At 44.3% G+C, this 20,261-nt stretch overlaps 1 protein-coding gene across 2 annotated transcripts in view; it reads left to right on the plus strand.

Annotated features, from left to right (window-relative positions):
* LOC110531531 (A disintegrin and metalloproteinase with thrombospondin motifs 14) overlaps positions 1–20,261 on the plus strand; it is a 153,750-nt gene that overhangs the window by 53,102 nt on the left and 80,387 nt on the right. For both annotated transcript variants that reach the window (XM_090228786.1, XM_090228789.1), the window contains exons 3-4: positions 5,108–5,264; positions 13,639–13,835. In XM_090228786.1, coding sequence (XP_090084912.1) covers positions 5,108–5,264; positions 13,639–13,835 — 354 coding nt within the window. The remainder of the gene's footprint in view (positions 1–5,107; positions 5,265–13,638; positions 13,836–20,261) is intronic.

A 20,261-nucleotide genomic window follows, 5' to 3' on the forward strand; every position in this document is an offset into this window, starting at 1 on the left:
TTATTTGGCTGCAAAACAGTTGTTCTCACTTCCTGTGCATATTAAGTTGTGTATCATTTTGTCTGGGATCTGGAAATACATATCTCTCCCTGCCAAAATGCATATGTGTTTTTCTTCCCCTTTTTTACCAGTATAATGATGGCCTACTGTATTTTCTAAAGGAAAGGGTGTGGGTTCCTCAGAGAATGTTGGACATGAGTACAGACTCTAAAGCATCACATCCAACACAATGTACCGTGTCACACATTTCAACTAAGTTTACGGGTGTTGACACATTTCTGAAAGGAATCCACGACTGTTAATGACATAACCGAACAAATGTCTTCTCCCATTTATACATGTGAGAGTAATTGTTAACTTCTCTCTGTCATGGGATTGCATCATCAAACTACTGGAGAACTGAAATGGTTAATTATAGTCTGGAGAGAGGATAGGAGGAGGAGAGAGGAAAGGAGGAGAGAGGAGGGAGAGGAGGAGGAGAGGATAGGAGGAGAGAAGATGGAGAGAGGGGAAAGGAGGAGGAGAGAAGAGAGGAGGAGGAGAGAGGAGAGGAGGAGAGAGGAGGGAGAGGAGGAAGAGAGGATAGGAGGAGGAGGAGAGAAGATGGAGAGAGGGGAAAGGAGGAGGAGAGAAGAGAGGAGGAGGGGATGAGCGAGGAGGAGAGGATAGGAGGAGGAGGAGAGAAGAGGGAGAGAGGGGAAAGGAGGAGGAGGAGGAGAGAAGAGAGGAGAGGTGGATGAGGAGAGGAGAAGACAAGTGGAGAGAGGAGAGGGGTGGATGGGGGAGAGGAGGAAGGGAGGAGTGAGAAGAGCGAGGAGGAGAGAGGAAAGGAGGAGAGAGGAGGGAGAGAGGGGAATGGAGGAGGAGAGAAGAGAGGAGAGGTGGATGGAGAGAGGAGAGGAAGAGAGGAGAAGACAAGTGGAGAGAGGAGAGGGTGGATGGGGGAGAGGAGAAGAGGAAAGGAAGAGAGGGGAGGATTAGAGAGGAAAGGAGTGCTCTACAATCATGCAGAAATGACTGTGCCAGATGGCATGGCTCTGGAGTCTGGACTCATGAAATACTCTCAGAACCAGTACGGAAGACCCTGGGCTCTGCCATCTCTCTCTCTTTGCTTTGAATCAAACTCTTAGGGGTCATACAGAGTTGAGATGAGACACAGAGAGAGAGCTGGTCTTGTGTCCTTTGTACAGTTTAGAGGTCATTATGGACCTCTGCCTCTCCAGTGATTGGTTTAAAATGAGTTTACCTCACAGTAGCCCCACAATTGAATATTTCCTTCTTATTTTTTTTTTTACTATTATTGTCGAAACTATTGAATAAAACCGTATGAATAGAGACGCTAGACTGAACAATCAGACATACAATTTCCTTGGAGAAAAACACACAGTCTAACGTTTTCCAATAGTTTTGAAAGTAACATTGTTGAATGTTGAAATAATGATCTCAATTATTTCGACCTATGTAATTTCCCCATTGATTCCTCCATACACTGTAGGCTAACTTCCTTTTGATAATTAGAATCTCCTCTACAATTACAACTTGAAAGAAGAGGAGATTACTCAAGGATGGATATGGAAGAGAAGGGAAATCATTAAAAAAAATAGCTTTTTAAGGTGAATTCTGCTGCTCGGCCATGGAAACCCACTTCATGAAGCTCCAGACAAAGTTTTTGTGCTGACGTTGCTTCCAGAGGCAGTTTGTACCTCAGTAGTGAGTGTTGCAACCGAGGACAGAATATTTTTAAGCGAAGTGCGCTTCAGCACTCGGCGGTCCTGTTCTGTGAGCTTGTGTGGCCTACCACTTTGCGGCTGAGCCGTTGTTGCTCCTAGACGTTTCCACTTCACAATAACAGCACTTACAGTAGACCGGGGCAGCACTAGCAGGGCAGAAATGTAACAAACTGACTTGTTGGAAAGGTGGCATCCTATGATGGTGCCACGTTGAAAGTCACTGAGCTCTTCAGTAAGGCCATTCTACTGCCAACGTTCATCTATGTGTCCACATAGTTCACTTTAGGTGGGTTCCCACTCCCAGAGAAACTATACAGGGGTATAGAATACAGCCTGGTATTATACTGGGGTTATAGTATACAGCCTGGTATTATACTGGGGTTATAGTATACAGCCTGGTATTATACTGGGGTTATAGTATACAGCCTGGTATTATACTGGGGTTATAGTATACAGCCTGGTATTATACTGGGGTTATAGTATACAGCCTGGTATTATACTGGGGTTATAGTATACAGCCTGGTATTATACTGGGGTTATATTATACAGCCTGGTATTATACTGGGGTTATAGTACACAGCCTGGTATTATACTGGGGTTATATTATACAGCCTGGTATTATACTGGGGTTATAGTATACAGCCTGGTATTATACTGGGGTTATAGTATACAGCCTGGTATTATACTGGGGTTATAGTATACAGCCTGGTATTATACTGGGGTTATATTATACAGCCTGGTATTATACTGGGGTTATAGTATACAGCCTGGTATTATACTGGGGTTATAGTATACAGCCTGGTATTATACTGGGGTTATAGTATACAGCCTGGTATTATACTGGGGTTATAGTACACAGCATGGTATTATACTGGGGTTATAGTATACAGCCTGGTATTATACTGGGGTTACATTATACAGCCTGGTATTATACTGGGGTTATATTATACAGCCTGGTATTATACTGGGGTTATATTATACAGCCTGGTATTATACTGGGGTTATATTATACAGCCTGGTATTATACTGGGGTTATAGTACACAGCCTGGTATTATACTGGGGTTATATTATACAGCCTGGTATTATACTGGGGTTATATTATACAGCCTGGTATTATACTGGGGTTATATTACACAGCCTGGTATTATACTGGGGTTATAGTATACAGCCTGGTATTATACCGGGGTTATAGTATACAGCCTGGTATTATACTGGGGTTATAGTATACAGCCTGGTATTATACTGGGGTTATAATACACAGCCTGGTATTATACTGGGGTTATAATACACAGCCTGGTATTATACTGGGGTTATAGTATACAGCCTGGTATTATACTGGGGTTATATTATACAGCATGGTATTATACTGGGGTTATAGTACACAGCCTGGTATTATACTGGGGTTATATTATACAGCCTGGTATTATACTGGGGTTATAGTATACAGCCTGGTATTATACTGGGGTTATATTATACAGCATGGTATTATACTGGGGTTGTAGTATACAGCCTGGTATTATACTGGGGTTATATTATACAGCCTGGTATTATACTGGGGTTATAGTATACAGCCTGGTATTATACTGGGGTTATAGTACACAGCCTGGTATTATACTGGGGTTATAGTATACAGCCTGGTATTATACTGGGGTTATAGTACACAGCCTGGTATTATACTGGGGTTATGGTATACAGCCTGGTATTATACTGGGGTTATATTTCACAGCCTGGTATTATACTGGGGTTATAGTATACAGCCTGGTATTATACTGGGGTTATAGTACACAGCCTGGTATTATACTGGGGAAGTTGTGTTTCCATACCGAGGGCTGATACTAAGGGCTTGTGAAGGGCCAATCAACAACCTTTGAACACTGAGTGTAGTAATACAGGGGCCTGTGTACTAATGTAGAGGCCTGTGTACTAATGTAGAGGCCTGTGTACTTATGTAGAGGCCTGTGTACTAATGTAGAGGCTTGTGTACTTATGTAGAGGCCTGTGTACTAATGTAGAGGCCTGTGTACTTATGTAGAGGCCTGTGTACTAATGTAGAGGCTTGTGTACTTATGTAGAGGCCTGTGTACTAATGTAGAGGCCTGTGTACTTATGTAGAGGCCTGTGTACTAATGTAGAGGCTTGTGTACTTATGTAGAGGCCTGTGTACTAATGTAGAGGCCTGTGTACTAATGTAGAGGCCTGTGTACTAATGTAGAGGCCTGTGTACTAATGTAGAGGCCTGTGTACTTATGTAGAGGCCTGTGTACTTATGTAGAGGCCTGTGTACTAATGTAGAGGCCTGTGTACTTATGTAGAGGCCTGTGTACTAATGTAGAGGCCTGTGTACTAATGTAGAGGCCTGTGTACTTATGTAGAGGCCTGTGTACTTATGTAGAGGCCTGTGTACTTATGTAGAGGCCTGTGTACTAATGTAGAGGCCTGTGTACTTATGTAGAGGCCTGTGTACTAATGTAGAGGCCTGTGTACTTATGTAGAGGCCTGTGTACTAATGTAGAGACCTGTGTACTTATGTAGAGGCCTGTGTACTAATGTAGAGGCCTGTGTACTAATGTAGAGGCCTGTGTACTCATGTAGAGGCCTGTGTACTTATGTAGAGGCCTGTGTACTAATGTAGAGGCCTGTGTACTTATGTAGAGGCCTGTGTACTAATGTAGAGACCTGTGTACTTATGTAGAGGCCTGTGTACTTATGTAGAGGCCTGTGGTTATAGGTACCAATGTGAATAGTGGTTGGAAAAAAGTAAATATCTAAAGTAAAAGTCACCCAGTAAAATTATATTTTAAGTAAAAGTCTAAAAGTATTTGGTTTTAAATATACTTAAGTATCAAAAGTGAATGTAGTTGCTAAAATATACTTAAGTATGAAAAGTAAAAGTATAAATCATTTAAAATCATTTGAAATTAAGCAAACCAGATGGCATCATGTAAAAATATTAATAATAATAATTTTCAGGTAGCCAGGGGCACAATACAACATTTACAAAATAAATAATAATATAATTTTCAGGTAGCCAGGGGCACATGCCATAATTTACAAAATGAAGTGTGTGTGTCTAGTGAGTGCTCCGGATCAGAGGCAGTAGATCCCTACTGGGATGTTCTGTTAAGGGCATGACTTGGACCAGTTTCCTGTCCTGCTAAGCATTCTAAATGTAACCAGTACTTTTGGGTGTCAAGGAAAATGTATGGAGTAAAAAGTACATTATTTTCTTATTAAGGAATGTAGTAAAAGTAAAAGTTGTCAACAATATAAATTGTAAAGTAAAGATACTCCCCAAAACAACTTCTTAAGTACTTTAAAGTATTTTTTACTTAAGTACTTTAAACCACATTATGTGAAGAGCTGTGTTTTTTTCCAGGCAGGCCTGATCCGGACTGATAACGGGGAGTTTTTCATCGAGCCTCTAGAGAAGGGTCAGCAGGATGTGGAGGTGAAAGGTCGTGTCCATGTGGTCTACAGGAGATCTGCCATCAAAAGTGAACCAGTCCAAACAAGGAAGGACCTCCACAATGAAGGTAAGGAAAGGGAACACCACCAATGTAGTGGAGAGAGGAGGGGTGAGTGCACACAAGCACACACACACTCATGCACACACACACACACAGCAGACACACACACACACACACAGCAGACAGACTGTTCACTGCACCAGCTGTGAGGAATGCTCGGCCCCTATGAAAGCACTGGGGGAAAAGTCTGTCTCTCTGCTCTACAGTTAAAATGGACCTGACTCCTCTATGAATTCCCTCCTGTCCGTGAACAATAGCTTGAGCATCTGGCGGTAGGCTGTCCTACTGTTATAGGTGCCGTAGATTCCCTCTCCAGTGTCTGGGACTGTAAAGGTGATGTACAGTCATACACACTAAAACAATGAGGGTTCCTCAAGGGTTCTTCGGGAAAAGTGATGGTTCTATGTGGAACCATAATGCCTCAAATAGCCCTTTGAGCTCTTCAAATGGTTCTTTACAGTTCAGAACTAGGGTTCTTTACGGTTCAGAACTAGGGTTCTTTACAGTTCAGAACTAGGGTTCTTTACAGTTCAGAACTAGGGTTCTTTACAGTTCAGAACTAGGGTTCTTTACAGTTCAGAACTAGGGTTCTTTACGGTTCAGAACTAGGGTTCTTTAAGGTTCAGAACTAGGGTTCTTTACAGTTCAGAACTAGGGTTATTTACAGTTCAGAACTAGGGTTCTTTACAGTTCAGAACTAGGGTTATTTACAGTTCAGAACTAGGGTTCTTTACAGTTCAGAACTAGGGTTCTTTACAGTTCAGAACTAGGGTTATTTACAGTTCAGAACTAGGGTTCTTTACAGTTCAGAACTAGGGTTCTTTACAGTTCAGAACTAGGGTTCTTTACAGTTCAGAACTAGGGTTATTTACAGTTCAGAACTAGGGTTCTTTACAGTTCAGAACTAGGGTTCTTTACAGTTCAGAACTAGGGTTATTTACAGTTCAGAACTAGGGTTCTTTACAGTTCAGAACTAGGGTTATTTACAGTTCAGAACTAGGGTTCTTTACAGTTCAGAACTAGGGTTCTTTACAGTTCAGAACTAGGGTTATTTACAGTTCAGAACTAGGGTTCTTTACAGTTCAGAACTAGGGTTCTTTACAGTTCAGAACTAGGGTTCTTTACAGTTCAGAACTAGGGTTCTTTACAGTTCAGAACTAGGGTTCTTTACAGTTCAGAACTAGGGTTCTTTACAGTTCAGAACTAGGGTTCTTCACAGTTCAGAACTAGGGTTCTTTACGGTTCAGAACTAGGGTTCTTTACAGTTCAGAACTAGGGTTCTTTACAGTTCAGAACTAGGGTTATTTACAGTTCAGAACTAGGGTTCTTTACAGTTCAGAACTAGGGTTCTTTACAGTTCAGAACTAGGGTTCTTTACAGTTCAGAACTAGGGTTCTTTACAGTTCAGAACTAGGGTTCTTTACAGTTCAGAACTAGGGTTCTTTACAGTTCAGAACTAGGGTTCTTTACATTTCAGAACTAGGGTTCTTTACAGTTCAGAACTAGGGTTCTTTACAGTTCAGAACTAGGGTTCTTTACAGTTCAGAACTAGGGTTCTTTACGGTTCAGAACTAGGGTTCTTTACGGTTCAGAACTAGGGTTCTTTACAGTTCAGAACTAGGGTTCTTTACAGTTCAGAACTAGGGTTCTTTACAGTTCAGAACTAGGGTTCTTTACAGTTCAGAACTAGGGTTCTTTACGGTTCAGAACTAGGGTTCTTTACGGTTCAGAACTAGGGTTCTTTACAGTTCAGAACTAGGGTTCTTTACAGTTCAGAACTAGGGTTATTTACAGTTCAGAACTAGGGTTCTTTACGGTTCAGAACTAGGGTTCTTTACAGTTCAGAACTAGGGTTCTTTACAGTTCAGAACTAGGGTTCTTTACGGTTCAGAACTAGGGTTCTTTACAGTTCAGAACTAGGGTTCTTTACAGTTCAGAACTAGGGTTCTTTACGGTTCAGAACTAGGGTTCTTTACAGTTCAGAACTAGGGTTCTTTACGGTTCAGAACTAGGGTTCTTTACAGTTCAGAACTAGGGTTCTTTACATTTCAGAACTAGGGTTCTTTACAGTTCAGAACTAGGGTTCTTTACAGTTCAGAACTAAGGTTCTTTACAGTTCAGAACTAGGGTTCTTTACAGTTCAGAACTAGGGTTCTTTACAGTTCAGAACTAGGGTTCTTTACAGTTCAGAACTAAGGTTCTTTACAGTTCAGAACTAGGGTTCTTTACAGTTCAGAACTAGGGTTATTTACAGTTCAGAACTAGGGTTCTTTACAGTTCAGAACTAGGGTTCTTTACGGTTCAGAACTAGGGTTCTTTACAGTTCAGAACTAAGGTTCTTTACAGTTCAGAACTAGGGTTCTTTACAGTTCAGAACTAGGGTTCTTTACAGTTCAGAACTAGGGTTCTTTACAGTTCAGAACTAGGGTTCTTTACAGTTCAGAACTAGGGTTCTTTACAGTTCAGAACTAGGGTTCTTTACAGTTCAGAACTAGGGTTCTTTACAGTTCAGAACTAGGGTTCTTTACAGTTCAGAACTAGGGTTCTTTACGGTTCAGAACTAGGGTTCTTTACGGTTCAGAACTAGGGTTCTTTACAGTTCAGAACTAGGGTTCTTTACGGTTCAGAACTAGGGTTCTTTACAGTTCAGAACTAGGGTTCTTTACAGTTCAGAACTAGGGTTCTTTACAGTTCAGAACTAGGGTTCTTTACGGTTCAGAACTAGGGTTCTTTACGGTTCAGAACTAGGGTTCTTTACAGTTCAGAACTAGGGTTCTTTACGGTTCAGAACTAGGGTTCTTTACGGTTCAGAACTAGGGTTCTTTACAGTTCAGAACTAGGGTTCTTTACAGTTCAGAACTAGGGTTCTTTACAGTTCAGAACTAGGGTTCTTTACAGTTCAGAACTAGGGTTCTTTACAGTTCAGAACTAGGGTTCTTTACAGTTCAGAACTAGGGTTCTTTACAGTTCAGAACTAGGGTTCTTTACGGTTCAGAACTAGGGTTCTTTACGGTTCAGAACTAGGGTTCTTTACGGTTCAGAACTAGGGTTCTTTACAGTTCAGAACTAGGGTTCTTTACAGTTCAGAACTAGGGTTCTTTACAGTTCAGAACTAGGGTTCTTTACAGTTCAGAACTAGGGTTCTTTACAGTTCAGAACTAGGGTTCTTTACAGTTCAGAACTAGGGTTCTTTACAGTTCAGAACTAGGGTTCTTTACAGTTCAGAACTAGGGTTCTTTACAGTTCAGAAAATGGTTCTTTCTTCTTTTAGTGATAATTCAAATGTAGCTCATTAGAATTTTTGGGGGCGTGGTTTACGCACAGCTCTTTTTGTGCAATTGTGAGTTAGTGTCATGTCAGTTTATCTGATGTGTTGTGTTGTGTTATGCCATTACATATTAGATATGACAATGGCCAGTGATGGTGTCCTGTGAAAGACTCATGTTATGGCCTTGTGTTAGTTGAGAACAGCTGACTAAATCAGTCAGTGGGTCTCAATTCTCTCCTCAGGGACCCCAGCTGTTCCAGAGGAAGCTCACTTGTTTCAACTTGTCAATAATAACACCTATGCAATTTTAACAACATAACATGTCTGACCAGAATAAAACCCTGTATGGTTTTCAATAGGATCTACAAAGAACCTTTAAGATTAAAGAAGGTTCTTTATAGAACCATTCTCCATAAATGTTCTATAAAGGACCCTAACATTAGCCAGTTAAAATCTGGAGGTCTCCCCTCAAGCTTAGCTAGCTAGCTAACGTTATACTGCAGCTAAAGTCAATCTGGCGACATCAAAATGATGACAAAAGGTTTTCATACTATTTATTTGCCTTTATAAATGTCATTTTTGTTTTCAAGCCTCAGTTATGCACTTTCAGATCACCCCGTCATCAGCGCCCGATGAGGATGCATTGAGTAGAATGCTCAGTCGGCCGTCAGTCCTAAAACCAACGTTCAAAACAATACTGTGACGCAACGTGCAACCCGTGAATATAGAACCTGAGGAAAGGGTTCTTCATATCACCATACAGGTTCCATTTAGAACCTCATGAGCATGGTTCTTTATAGAACCTTTAAAAAAGGGTTCTACAGAGCACCAAAAGGGATCTGCTATGGTTACAAGCCAAAGAACTCCTATCTGATACTAGAATGGAAGTTACCATTGTAACTATGGTCGTATGCATACCATTCAGACCATCAGTACGGTGTGACGTATGGATTATATCCCATGCGCTCCCCGCGGGTCTAGTAACAATAACAACAAAGTCACCCCGGTGACCGTGACAGCGTGCGGAGAACGTTTCCTCCGCGGTTCATATCAAACCGCCCTGTCTCAGAGAAACTTCTCGCCAACGTATTCAGAGTGACGGGTTACCACTGACGGTCTTACAGCAGTCAGGCTGTAATGATGTGGTTCTGAAAGTACTGGAATGTAGGCAGCTGGCTGGGCCATTTACAACCATGATGTGGTTCTGAAAGTACTGGAATGTAGGCAGCTGGCTGGGCCATTTACAACCATGATGTGGTTCTGAAAGTACTGGAATGTAGGCAGCTGGCTGGGCCATTTACAACCATGATGTGGTTCTGAAAGTACTGGAATGTAGGCAGCTGGCTGGGCCATTTACAACCATGATGTGGTTCTGAAAGTACTGGAACGTAGGCAGCTGGCTGGGCCATTTACAACCATGATGTGGTTCTGAAAGTACAGGAACGTAGGCAGCTGGCTGGGCCATTTACAACCATGATGTGGTTCTGAAAGTACAGGAACGTAGGCAGCTGGCTGGGCCATTTACAACCATGATGTGGTTCTGAAAGTACTGGAACGTAGGCAGCTGGCTGGGCCATTTACAACCATACTTCCTATTTGTCAAGTTTAACCACTTCTCTCAGTTTGTCACATTGTCACAGACAGCATGCAAAACCTCTCTCAGTTTGTCCTGTAATTATCTCAATCATGTCCAATGGACAGCTGCTATCTCCAACCTCCTGTGGATGCCTGAACCTTAGACACATAGAGAGTCTATATTTGTATTTCTATAGAGTAGAATAGAGGATGATTGGACCTTAGACACATAGAGAGCCCTTGTATTTCTATAGAGTAGAATAGAGGATGATTGGACCTTAGACACATAGAGAGCCCTTGTATTTCTATAGAGTAGAGGATGATTGGACCTTAGACACATAGAGAGCCCTTGTATTTCTATAGAGTAGAGTAGAGGATGATTGGACCTTAGACATATAGAGAGCCCTTGTATTTCTATAGAGTAGAGGATGATTGGACCTTAGACACATAGAGAGACCTTGTATTTCTATAGAGTAGAGGATGATTGGACCTTAGACACATAGAGAGCCCTTGTATTTCTATAGAGTAGAGTAGAGTAGAGTAGAGTAGAGGATGATTGGACCTTAGAAACATAGAGAGCCCTTGTATTTCTATAGAGTAGAGTAGAGGATGATTGAACCTTAGACACATAGAGAGCCCTTGTATTTCTATAGAGTAGAGTAGAGGATGATTGGACCTTAGACACATAGAGAGCCCTTGTATTTCCAGCCACTGAGACGAACCTTCCTCTGTGGCAGCCTATTATTTGTCCGACAGATTCCAAGTATTCGTTCTAACGACACAGTAGTATTTTCTCTTCTCTATGCTGTGCTGTTTCTCACCTAGGAACATTTATACGATTCACCTTCCTGGAACTGTCTGCATAAGGAAGCAGGCTAGAGCAAGCGCTGAAAGTCCTCGATTTGGAATAGTATTGAGCCCAGGCTGGATGCCCGTCTGGTCTAGTGTGTGGGTCTCAGACAGCGTAGTGAGGTGGCAGAGATTCCTTGCCGTCATGGTGGAATGTGATAATTCCCAGCTGCCCATAGCCACACTCTATGTTTTATAACACCAGGCTGTTTCTACATGGTAATAACACATTTTATCCAGACACATTCCTGTTGCTGTTGACAACAATAATGTTCAATAAGGAAATTAAAAACATTATTTTGTTTTGCTATTGTACTTAACTGTTATTTCGGATGGTTTCCGTTCTTTCCATTGTTGACTTTACAGGTAGGTAGGTAACTGTTGCATTTCGCCGAGTCATTTTCCAGGGACAGATGCAGCTTAAAAATAAAATAACTAAAATGCCAAATCATATCCTACTGAGAATGCACAGTCACCTGTTTCTTTAAGTTGTATATTACAGAAGATGATGTCTCTGACGTACGGGACATCAACATTATATTCCAGATATGGACCATACAGAGGTTTCTGTCATCATATACAGTGTACATAGGGGGTTGAGCAAGAAGAGGATGTTGAGGGGGTTGAGCAGGAAGAGGATGTTGAGGGGGTTGAGCAGGAAGAGGATGTTGAGGGGGTTGAGCAGGAAGAGGATGTTGAGGGGATTGAGCAGGAAGAGGATGTTGAGCAGGATGAGGATGTTGAGGGGGTTGAGCAGGAAGAGGATGTTGAGGGGGTTGAGCAGGAAGAGGATGTTGAGGGGGTTGAGCAGGAAGAGGATGTTGAGCAGGAAGAGGATGTTGAGGGGGTTGAGCAGGAAGAGGATGTTGAGGGGGTTGAGCAGGAAGAGGATGTTGAGGGGGTTGAGCAGGAAGAGGATATTAAGGTGGTTGAGCAGGAAGAGGATGTTGAGGGGATTGAGCAGGAAGAGGATGTTGAGCAGGAAGAGGATGTTGAGGGGGTTGAGCAGGAAGAGGATGTTGGCATGTCATGCTGTTGTTTATGTATGATTGGAGATAGTGTTCAGGTGATGGGATCAAGGGGTCGTTGTATTGTACAGGTCTCAGATCAGCCTTGTACAGTATCTCCTGTTCATGTCTGGACTGTCTGCATCATTGTACAGGTCTCAGTTCAGCCTTGCACAGTCTCTCCTGTTCATGTCTGGACTGTCTACATCATTGTACAGGTCTCAGTTCAGCCTTGCACAGTCTCTCCTGTTCATGTCTGGACTGTCTGCATCATTGAGACGACACGAGACAATTCCAAAGCTTGGTTGTGTCCCATATTTCTTCCTATTTAAGTGCACTACTTTTGACCAACGCTTGAGCAGCAAACTCGTAGGTTATGTCCCCGATGGCACCGTTTTCCATTTTTAATGTTGTGAAGCACCTACGAGGAGTGCACTAAATAGGGAATTGGGAGCCATGGGAGAGGAGGCCATACTACCTCCTCATCCTCATGTAAACATGCTTGCTGTAGGCTAAATGTTTATATGTTACTTGTTGTAATTCCTCATGTAAACATGCTGCTTGCTGTAGGCTAAATGTTGCTATGTTACTTGTTGTAATTCCTCATGTAAACGTGCTGCTGTAGGCTAAATGTTGCTATGTTACTTGTTGTAATTCCTCATGTAAACATGCTGCTGTAAGCTAAATGTTGCTATGTTACTTGTTGTAATTCCTCATGTAAACATGCTGCTTGCTGTAGGCTAAATGTTGCTATGTTACTTGTTGTAATTCCTCATGTAAACATGCTGCTTGCTGTAGGCTAAATGTTGCTATGTTACTTGTTGTAATTCCTCATGTAAACATGCTGCTTGCTGTAGGCTAAATGTTTCTATGTTACTTGTTGTAATTCCTCATGTAAACATGCTGCTGTAGGCTAAATGTTGCTATGTTACTTGTTGTAATTCCTCATGTAAACATGCTGCTGTAGGCTAAATGTTTCTATGTTACTTGTTGTAATTCCTCATGTAAACATGCTGCTGTAGGCTAAATGTTTCTATGTTACTTGTTGTAATTCCTCATGTAAACATGCTGCTGTAGGCTAAATGTTGCTATGTTACTTGTTGTAATTCCTCATGTAAACATGCTGCTGTAGGCTGAATGTTTCTATGTTACTTGTTGTAATTCCTCATGTAAACATGCTGCTGTAGGCTAAATGTTGCTATGTTACTTGTTGTAATTCCTCATGTAAACATGCTGCTGTAGGCTAAATGTTTCTATGTTACTTGTTGTAATTCCTCATGTAAACATGCCTGCTGTAGGCTAAATGTTGCTATGTTACTTGTTGTAATTCCTCATGTAAACATGCTGCTGTAGGCTAAATGTTGCTATGTTACTTGTTGTAATTCCTCATGTAAACATGCTGCTGTAGGCTAAATGTTTCTATGTTACTTGTTGTAATTCCTCATGTAAACATGCCTGCTGTAGGCTAAATGTTGCTATGTTACTTGTTGTAATTCCTCATGTAAACATGCTTGCTGTAGGCTAAATGTTGCTATGTTTCTTGTTGTAATTCCTCATGTAAGCTAAATGTTGCTATGTTACTTGAACATGCTGTTCATGTTTACATGAATATGCTAAATGTGCTAAATGTATGCTAAATGTTCCTTGTTGTAATTCCTCATGTCTCTTCTCCTCCACACAGTGACAGACTTTGGGATTGCTGACCTCCCCGGTGCTCTGGACCTCTTGGAGCTCAAGCTGACAGAGTCTGAGCGCAAACGGCGGCACGCCAAGAAGGACGACTACAACATCGAGGTGCTGCTGGCTGTGGACGACTCTGTGGTGCGCTTCCATGGCAAGGAGCACGTACAGAACTATGTCCTCACACTCATCAACATAGTAAGTCCATTTTTTACTCTTTATATGCCACACACATATAAATACTTTGTGAATGCTATTGGCGATTCCACGCCAGTGTAGGCCGAAAATATTTTCTGTATGTCAGATTGTTCTGGCAATGCTCACGTAGTAACTTCATTGGGAGGAAGGATGTTTGACCTGATTTTTCTATTTGTATCACCAACAGTTTTGGGGAAAATCATGATGAAAGTGGCCAGTTTAGGCCCTTTTTAAACCCTACGGCTGCGTTTACACAGGCAGCCCAATTCTGATATTTCTTTCTTCATTAATTGGTATTTTGATCAATCATATCAGATCTTTTCATCACATCAGATCTTTTCATCACATCAGATCTTTTTTTCAGAGCTAAACTGATTGGCCGAAAGACCAAATAGTGAAGAAAAGATCAGAATTGGGGCTGCCTGTGTAAACGTAGCCATAGGTCTGTGAACCGTACATGATACAGACACCATCTTAGCGTCGTTACACTTCTTATATTGTTCTCTCAAATATGGAATATATTTAGATTTTGAAATACAATTATTTTTCACTCTAATTCCATCAACATTTAAAATACTTATATTAATATCTCAAAAGTACCTTTTTTTAAGTAAGGTTTCGTCCTAGTAACCAACATGGCAGAAGGCGTGTTTGCAGAGGACTATGGTTTACATAGCTAGTTAGCTAGTCAACTGATGCCTAAGGTTGACTGCAGTGTGTCAACCAATATAATTAGAGGTTTCCCCTATTCATCTATTCTAAGGCAAATGTACTTATAGGTTTCTACTTTCATCTGTGTCTGGTGTTTGCTAGAGAAGTTGCTGGCTAGCTAGGTCTTTAGCCAGCGTGGAACAAAAGCAAGGGGAAGGGTTGTCCAAAAAAAATAACAACACAGTTGTCATGTCATTACGCCGAGAGACATTTCAAACAGGAGATTCATACAAACTTCTTGACATCATTGATAGTCATGAATTATGAACATTGTCTGAGAGATAATATACCCTGAGTATTCCAAACATTAGGAACACCTTCCTAATACTGAGTTGGAAAAACCCCCACTAGTGTTGCAGTTCAAACCTGTGCGTCTGGCACCTACTACCATACAAAGACACTTCACATCAAAGACATTTCAATCTTTTGTCTGGCCCATTCACCCTCTGAATGGCACACATACACATTCAATGTCTCAAATGTCTCAAGGCTTCAAGACAATTATTTAACCCGTCTCCTCCCCTTCATCTACACTGATTTGAAGTCACAGCAATAAGGGATCATCTCCGTGCCTACTCAATCTGTCCTTTCAGCCTGCTAGGTCCCCGCCCACTCAGCCTGCTAGGTCCCCGCCCACTCAGCCTACTAGGTCCCCGCCCACTCAGTCAACTATCTCCGTGCCTACTCAATCTGTCCTTTCAGACTTCTAGGTCCCCGCCCACTCAGTCAACTATCTCCGTGCCTACTCAATCTGTCCTTTCAGACTTCTAGGTCCCCGCCCACTCAGTCAACTATCTCCGTGCCTACTCAATCTGTCCTTTCAGACTTCTAGGTCCCCGCCCACTCAGTCAACTATCTCCGTGCCTACTCAATCTGTCCTTTCAGACTTCTAGGTCCCCGCCCACTCAGTCAACTATCTCCGTGCCTACTCAATCTGTCCTTTCAGACTTCTAGGTCCCCGCCCACTCAGTCAACTATCTCCGTGCCTACTCAATCTGTCCTTTCAGACTTCTAGGTCCCCGCCCACTCAGTCAACTATCTCCGTGCCTACTCAATCTGTCCTTTCAGACTTCTAGGTCCCCGCCCACTCAGTCAACTATCTCCGTGCCTACTCAATCTGTCCTTTCAGACTTCTAGGTCCCCGCCCACTCAGTCAACTATCTCCGTGCCTACTCAATCTGTCCTTTCAGACTTCTAGGTCCCCGCCCACTCAGCCTGCTAGGTCCCCGCCCACTCAGCCTGCTAGGTCCCCGCCCACTCAGTCAACTATCTCCGTGCCTACTCAATATGTCCTTTCAGACTTCTAGGTCCCCGCCCACTCAGCCTGCTAGGTCCCCGCCCACTCAGTCAACTATCTCCGTGCCTACTCAATCTGTCCTTTCAGCCTGCTAGGTCCCCGCCCACTCAGCCTACTAGGTCTCCGCCCACTCAGCCTGCTAGGTCCCCGACCCACTCAGCCTGCTAGGTCCCCGCCCACTCAGCCTGCTAGGTCCCCGCCCACTCAGCCTGCTAGGTCCCCGCCCACTCAATCTGTCCTTTCAGACTTCCTAACTTCACATGTTGAAATGTTTTATAGGTGAAAAATATTGTGGGTGATGTTTTTGTCACTCAAAAGGCACTTTTCCATGGGAATCAGAATGAGTGTTCGGGACCTTTAAATCTTTCCTAACTGTTTGTCCCCTATGCACTGTTTAGCTGTGTGTGAGTGCTTTAACTTTCCTGTGAACAGCTTACTGTACTATTCACAATTCAGACCAGGGTTGGGGGGGTCAATTCCATTTAAATTCACTTATGTAAACTGAAATTCCAAAAAGCTATTGGAATGTAATTGACCAAACCAGTTGACCTTTGCCTGCAGTACAAGATGACTGTTTGTGGAAGTTGGAAAACTGTGCTCTCTCGTGGGACTGACTTGCCATGATAGAGTAGTAACAGCTTTGTTGCTGGCTCACTGGCCAGACTGATCCCCCCCCCCCCCCACCTCCCCTCATGTGTATAGACATGATAGAGTAGTAACAGCTTTGTTGCTGACTCGCTTGCCAGACTGATCCCCCCCATCCCCCCAGTGTGTATAGACATGATAGAGTAGTAACAGCTTTGTTGCTGGCTCGCTGGCCAGACTGATCCCCCCCCCCCCCCCCCCCTAGTGTGTATAGACATGATAGAGTAGTGACAGCTTTCTTGCTGGCTCGCTGGCCAGACTGATCCCCCCCTCCCCCCAGTGTGTTTAGACATGATAGAGTAGTAACAGCTTTGTTGCTGGCTCGCTGGCCAGACTGATCCCCCCCCTCCCCACAGTGTGTTTAGACATGATAGAGTAGTAACAGCTTTGTTGCTGGCTCGCTGGCCAGACTGATCCCCCCCTCCCCCCAGTGTGTTTAGACATGATAGAGTAGTAACAGCTTTGTTGCTGGCTCGCTGGCCAGACTGATCTCCTCCCCCCCAGTGTGTATAGACATGATAGAGTAGTAACAGCTTTGTTGCTTGCTCGCTGGCCAGACTGATCTCCTCCCCCCCAGTGTGTTTAGACATGATAGAGTAGTAACAGCTTTGTTGCTGGCTCGCTGGCCAGACTGATCCCCCCCCCCCCCCCCAGTGTGTTTAGACATGATAGAGTAGTAACAGCTTTGTTGCTGGCTCGCTGGCCAGACTGATCTCCTCCCCCCCAGTGTGTTTAGACATGATAAAGTAGTAACAGCTTTGTTGCTGACTCGCTGGCCAGACTGAGCCCCCCCCCCCCCCCCCCCCCCCCCAGTGTGTATAGACATGATAGAGTAGTAACAGCTTTGTTGCTGGCTCGCTGGCCAGACTGATCTCCTCCCCCCCAGTGTGTTTAGACATGATAGAGTAGTAACAGCTTTGTTGCTGGCTCGCTGGCCAGACTGATCTCCTCCCCCCCAGTGTGTATAGACATGATAGAGTAGTAACAGCTTTGTTGCTGGCTCGCTGGCCAGACTGATCTCCTCCCCCCCAGTGTGTTTAGACATGATAGAGTAGGAACAGCTTTGTTGCTGACTCGCTTGCCAGACTGATCCCCCCCCCCCAGTGTGTTTAGACATGATAGAGTAGTAACAGCTTTGTTGCTGGCTCGCTGGCCAGACTGATCTCCTCCCCCCCAGTGTGTTTAGACATGATAGAGTAGTAACAGCTTTGTTGCTGGCTCGCTGGCCAGACTGATCCCCCCCTCCCCCCATTGGGTATAGACATGATAAAGTAGTAACAGCTTTGTTGCTGGCTCGCTGGCCAGACTGATCCCCCCCTCCCCCCAGTGTGTATAGACATGATAGAGTAGTAACAGCTTTGTTGCTGGCTCGCTGGCCAGACTGATCCCCCCCTCCCCCCAGTGGGTATAGACATGATAGAGTAGTAACAGCTTTGTTGCTGGCTCGCTGGCCAGACTGATCCCCCCCCCTCCCCCCAGTGGGTATAGACATGATAGAGTAGTAACAGCTTTGTTGCTGGCTCGCTGGCCAGACTGATCTCCTCCCCCCCAGTGTGTATAGACATGATAGAGTAGTAACAGCTTTGTTGCTGGCTCGCTGGCCAGACTGATCTCCTCCCCCCCAGTGTGTTTAGACATGATAGAGTAGGAACAGCTTTGTTGCTGACTCGCTGGCCAGACTGACCCCCCCTAGTGTGTATAGATTCCCCCTCAGGGCCTAGTTGTTACTGTACTAGTCTCCTCCTCTCACATAGTGGACGTTGAAACATTACGTATCCCTCGCGCCTCTCTCTCTCTCTCTCTCTGAATGTTGATAGATTACTAATGAAAGAGAAAAACCTCTCAGTTTGTTCATTACAGTCTCAGGCAGCTCCTACCACCTTAATCTGATTCCACAACCCTAATCCACCAAGTCAGATTTTCACAGGGTGCTGGTTTCACTCTGTAACAGTTACCATTTGGGTCCAACAGGGTGGTCTGATTAGCTGCACTAGACCTGTCACTGTTCTTAAATGGCACCCTATTCCCTAGGACTGCTTGTTAAACGTTGTGCACTATAGGTTAGGTTTCCATTTGGGAGGCAGCCACTGTGAGTTGACTGGGAGTGGAGAGGGCGGGGGTGGGGGGGAGGGCTGTGGCGGGATGGGGTTGGCTGGTGCTGGACTTCTGCTTTGCATGGCAGCCAATCAGAACATCCACATCCACCCGACTAGAGGATCTGCTGCTGCTCAGCCCTGCTGGTCAGCTCTGCCAGGCCAGGCTGACACTAACACAGCATATTAAACAACTTCAGGCAACAGTGAATGTCTGTTGAGGAGGCCTGCTGCTCTGTGGTCCATCTGTTTATGATTCCACAGCCTACTGTTGGTTGAGGAGGCCTGCTGCTCTGTGGTCCACCATCTGTTGATGATTCCATAGCCTACTGTTGGTTGAGGAGGAGGCCTGCTGCTCTGTGGTCCATCTGTTGATGATTCCACAGCCTACTGTTGGTTGAGGAGGCCTGCTGCTCTGTGGTCCATCTGTTGATGATTCCACAGCCTACTGTTGGTTGAGGAGGCCTGCTGCTCTGTGGTCCATCTGTTGATGATTCCATAGCCTACTGTCTGTTGAAGGAGGCCTGCTGCTCTGTGGTCCACCATCGGTTGATGATTCCATAGCCTACTGTTGGTTGAGGAGGCCTGCTGCTCTGTGGTCCATGTGTTGATGATTCCACAGCCTACTGTTGGTTGAGGAGGCCTGCTGCTCTGTGGTCCATCTGTTGATGATTCCATAGCCTACTGTCTGTTGAAGGAGGCCTGCTGCTCTGTGGTCCACCATCTGTTGATGATTCCATAGCCTACTGTTGGTTGAGGAGGCCTGCTGCTCTGTGGTCCATGTGTTGATGATTCCACAGCCTACTGTTGGTTGAGGAGGCCTGCTGCTCTGTGGTCCATCTGTTGATGATTCCATAGCCTACATATTTTACTTTTGACAAAACAACTTCCAGGCCTCCCGGATAGCGCAGTGGTCTAATCTCTGTGCCACCAGAGATTCTGGGTTCGAGTCCAGGCTCTGTCGCAGCCGGCCGCGACCGGGAGGCCCATGGGGCGGCGCACAATTGACCCAGCGTCGTCCGGGTTAGGGAGGGTTTGGCCGACAGTGAAATTCTTGTCTCATCGCGCACTAGCGACTCCTGTAGCGAGCCGGGCGCAGTGCACGCTGACCAGGTCGCCAGGTATAAGGTGTTTCCTCCGACACATTGGTGCGGCTGGCTTCCGGGTTGGATGGGTTGTGTTTTGGAGGACGCATGGCTCTCGACCTTCGCCTCTCCCGAGTCCGTACGGGAGTTGCAGCGATGAGACAAGGCTGTAACTACCAATTGGGGAGAAAAAAGGGGTTAAAAAAAGAAAAAAAGATACTTCCCATGGACCCAAAATATCGGTGTTTTGTTCCCCGAGCCACTTAGTTATCACTTTTGCCTTATCGCAAGGTGCTCCATCATGCTGGAAAAGGCATTGTTCGTCACCGAACTGTTCCTGGATGGTTGGGAGAAGTTGCTCTCGGAGGATGTGTTGGTACCATTCTTTAGTCAGGCCTGTGTTCTTAGGCAAAATTGTGAGTGAGCCCACTCCCTTGGCTGAGTTTCTACAAACAAGGTAAACACTGTAGCTCTTCTAGTTAATCCCACCAATCTTTCCCAGCCACCAGTACAGAATGTGGAGCTGGTACAGTACCACTTGGAGAAAATCTCCCGGGCCAAGGAACTGATTAAAGCACATCCTGCCTGGACCAAG

This window comes from Oncorhynchus mykiss, unplaced genomic scaffold, assembly GCF_057628025.1.
Source record: "Oncorhynchus mykiss isolate SJ-2025 unplaced genomic scaffold, ASM5762802v1 scaffold101, whole genome shotgun sequence".
Classification (NCBI taxonomy): domain Eukaryota; kingdom Metazoa; phylum Chordata; class Actinopteri; order Salmoniformes; family Salmonidae; genus Oncorhynchus; species Oncorhynchus mykiss.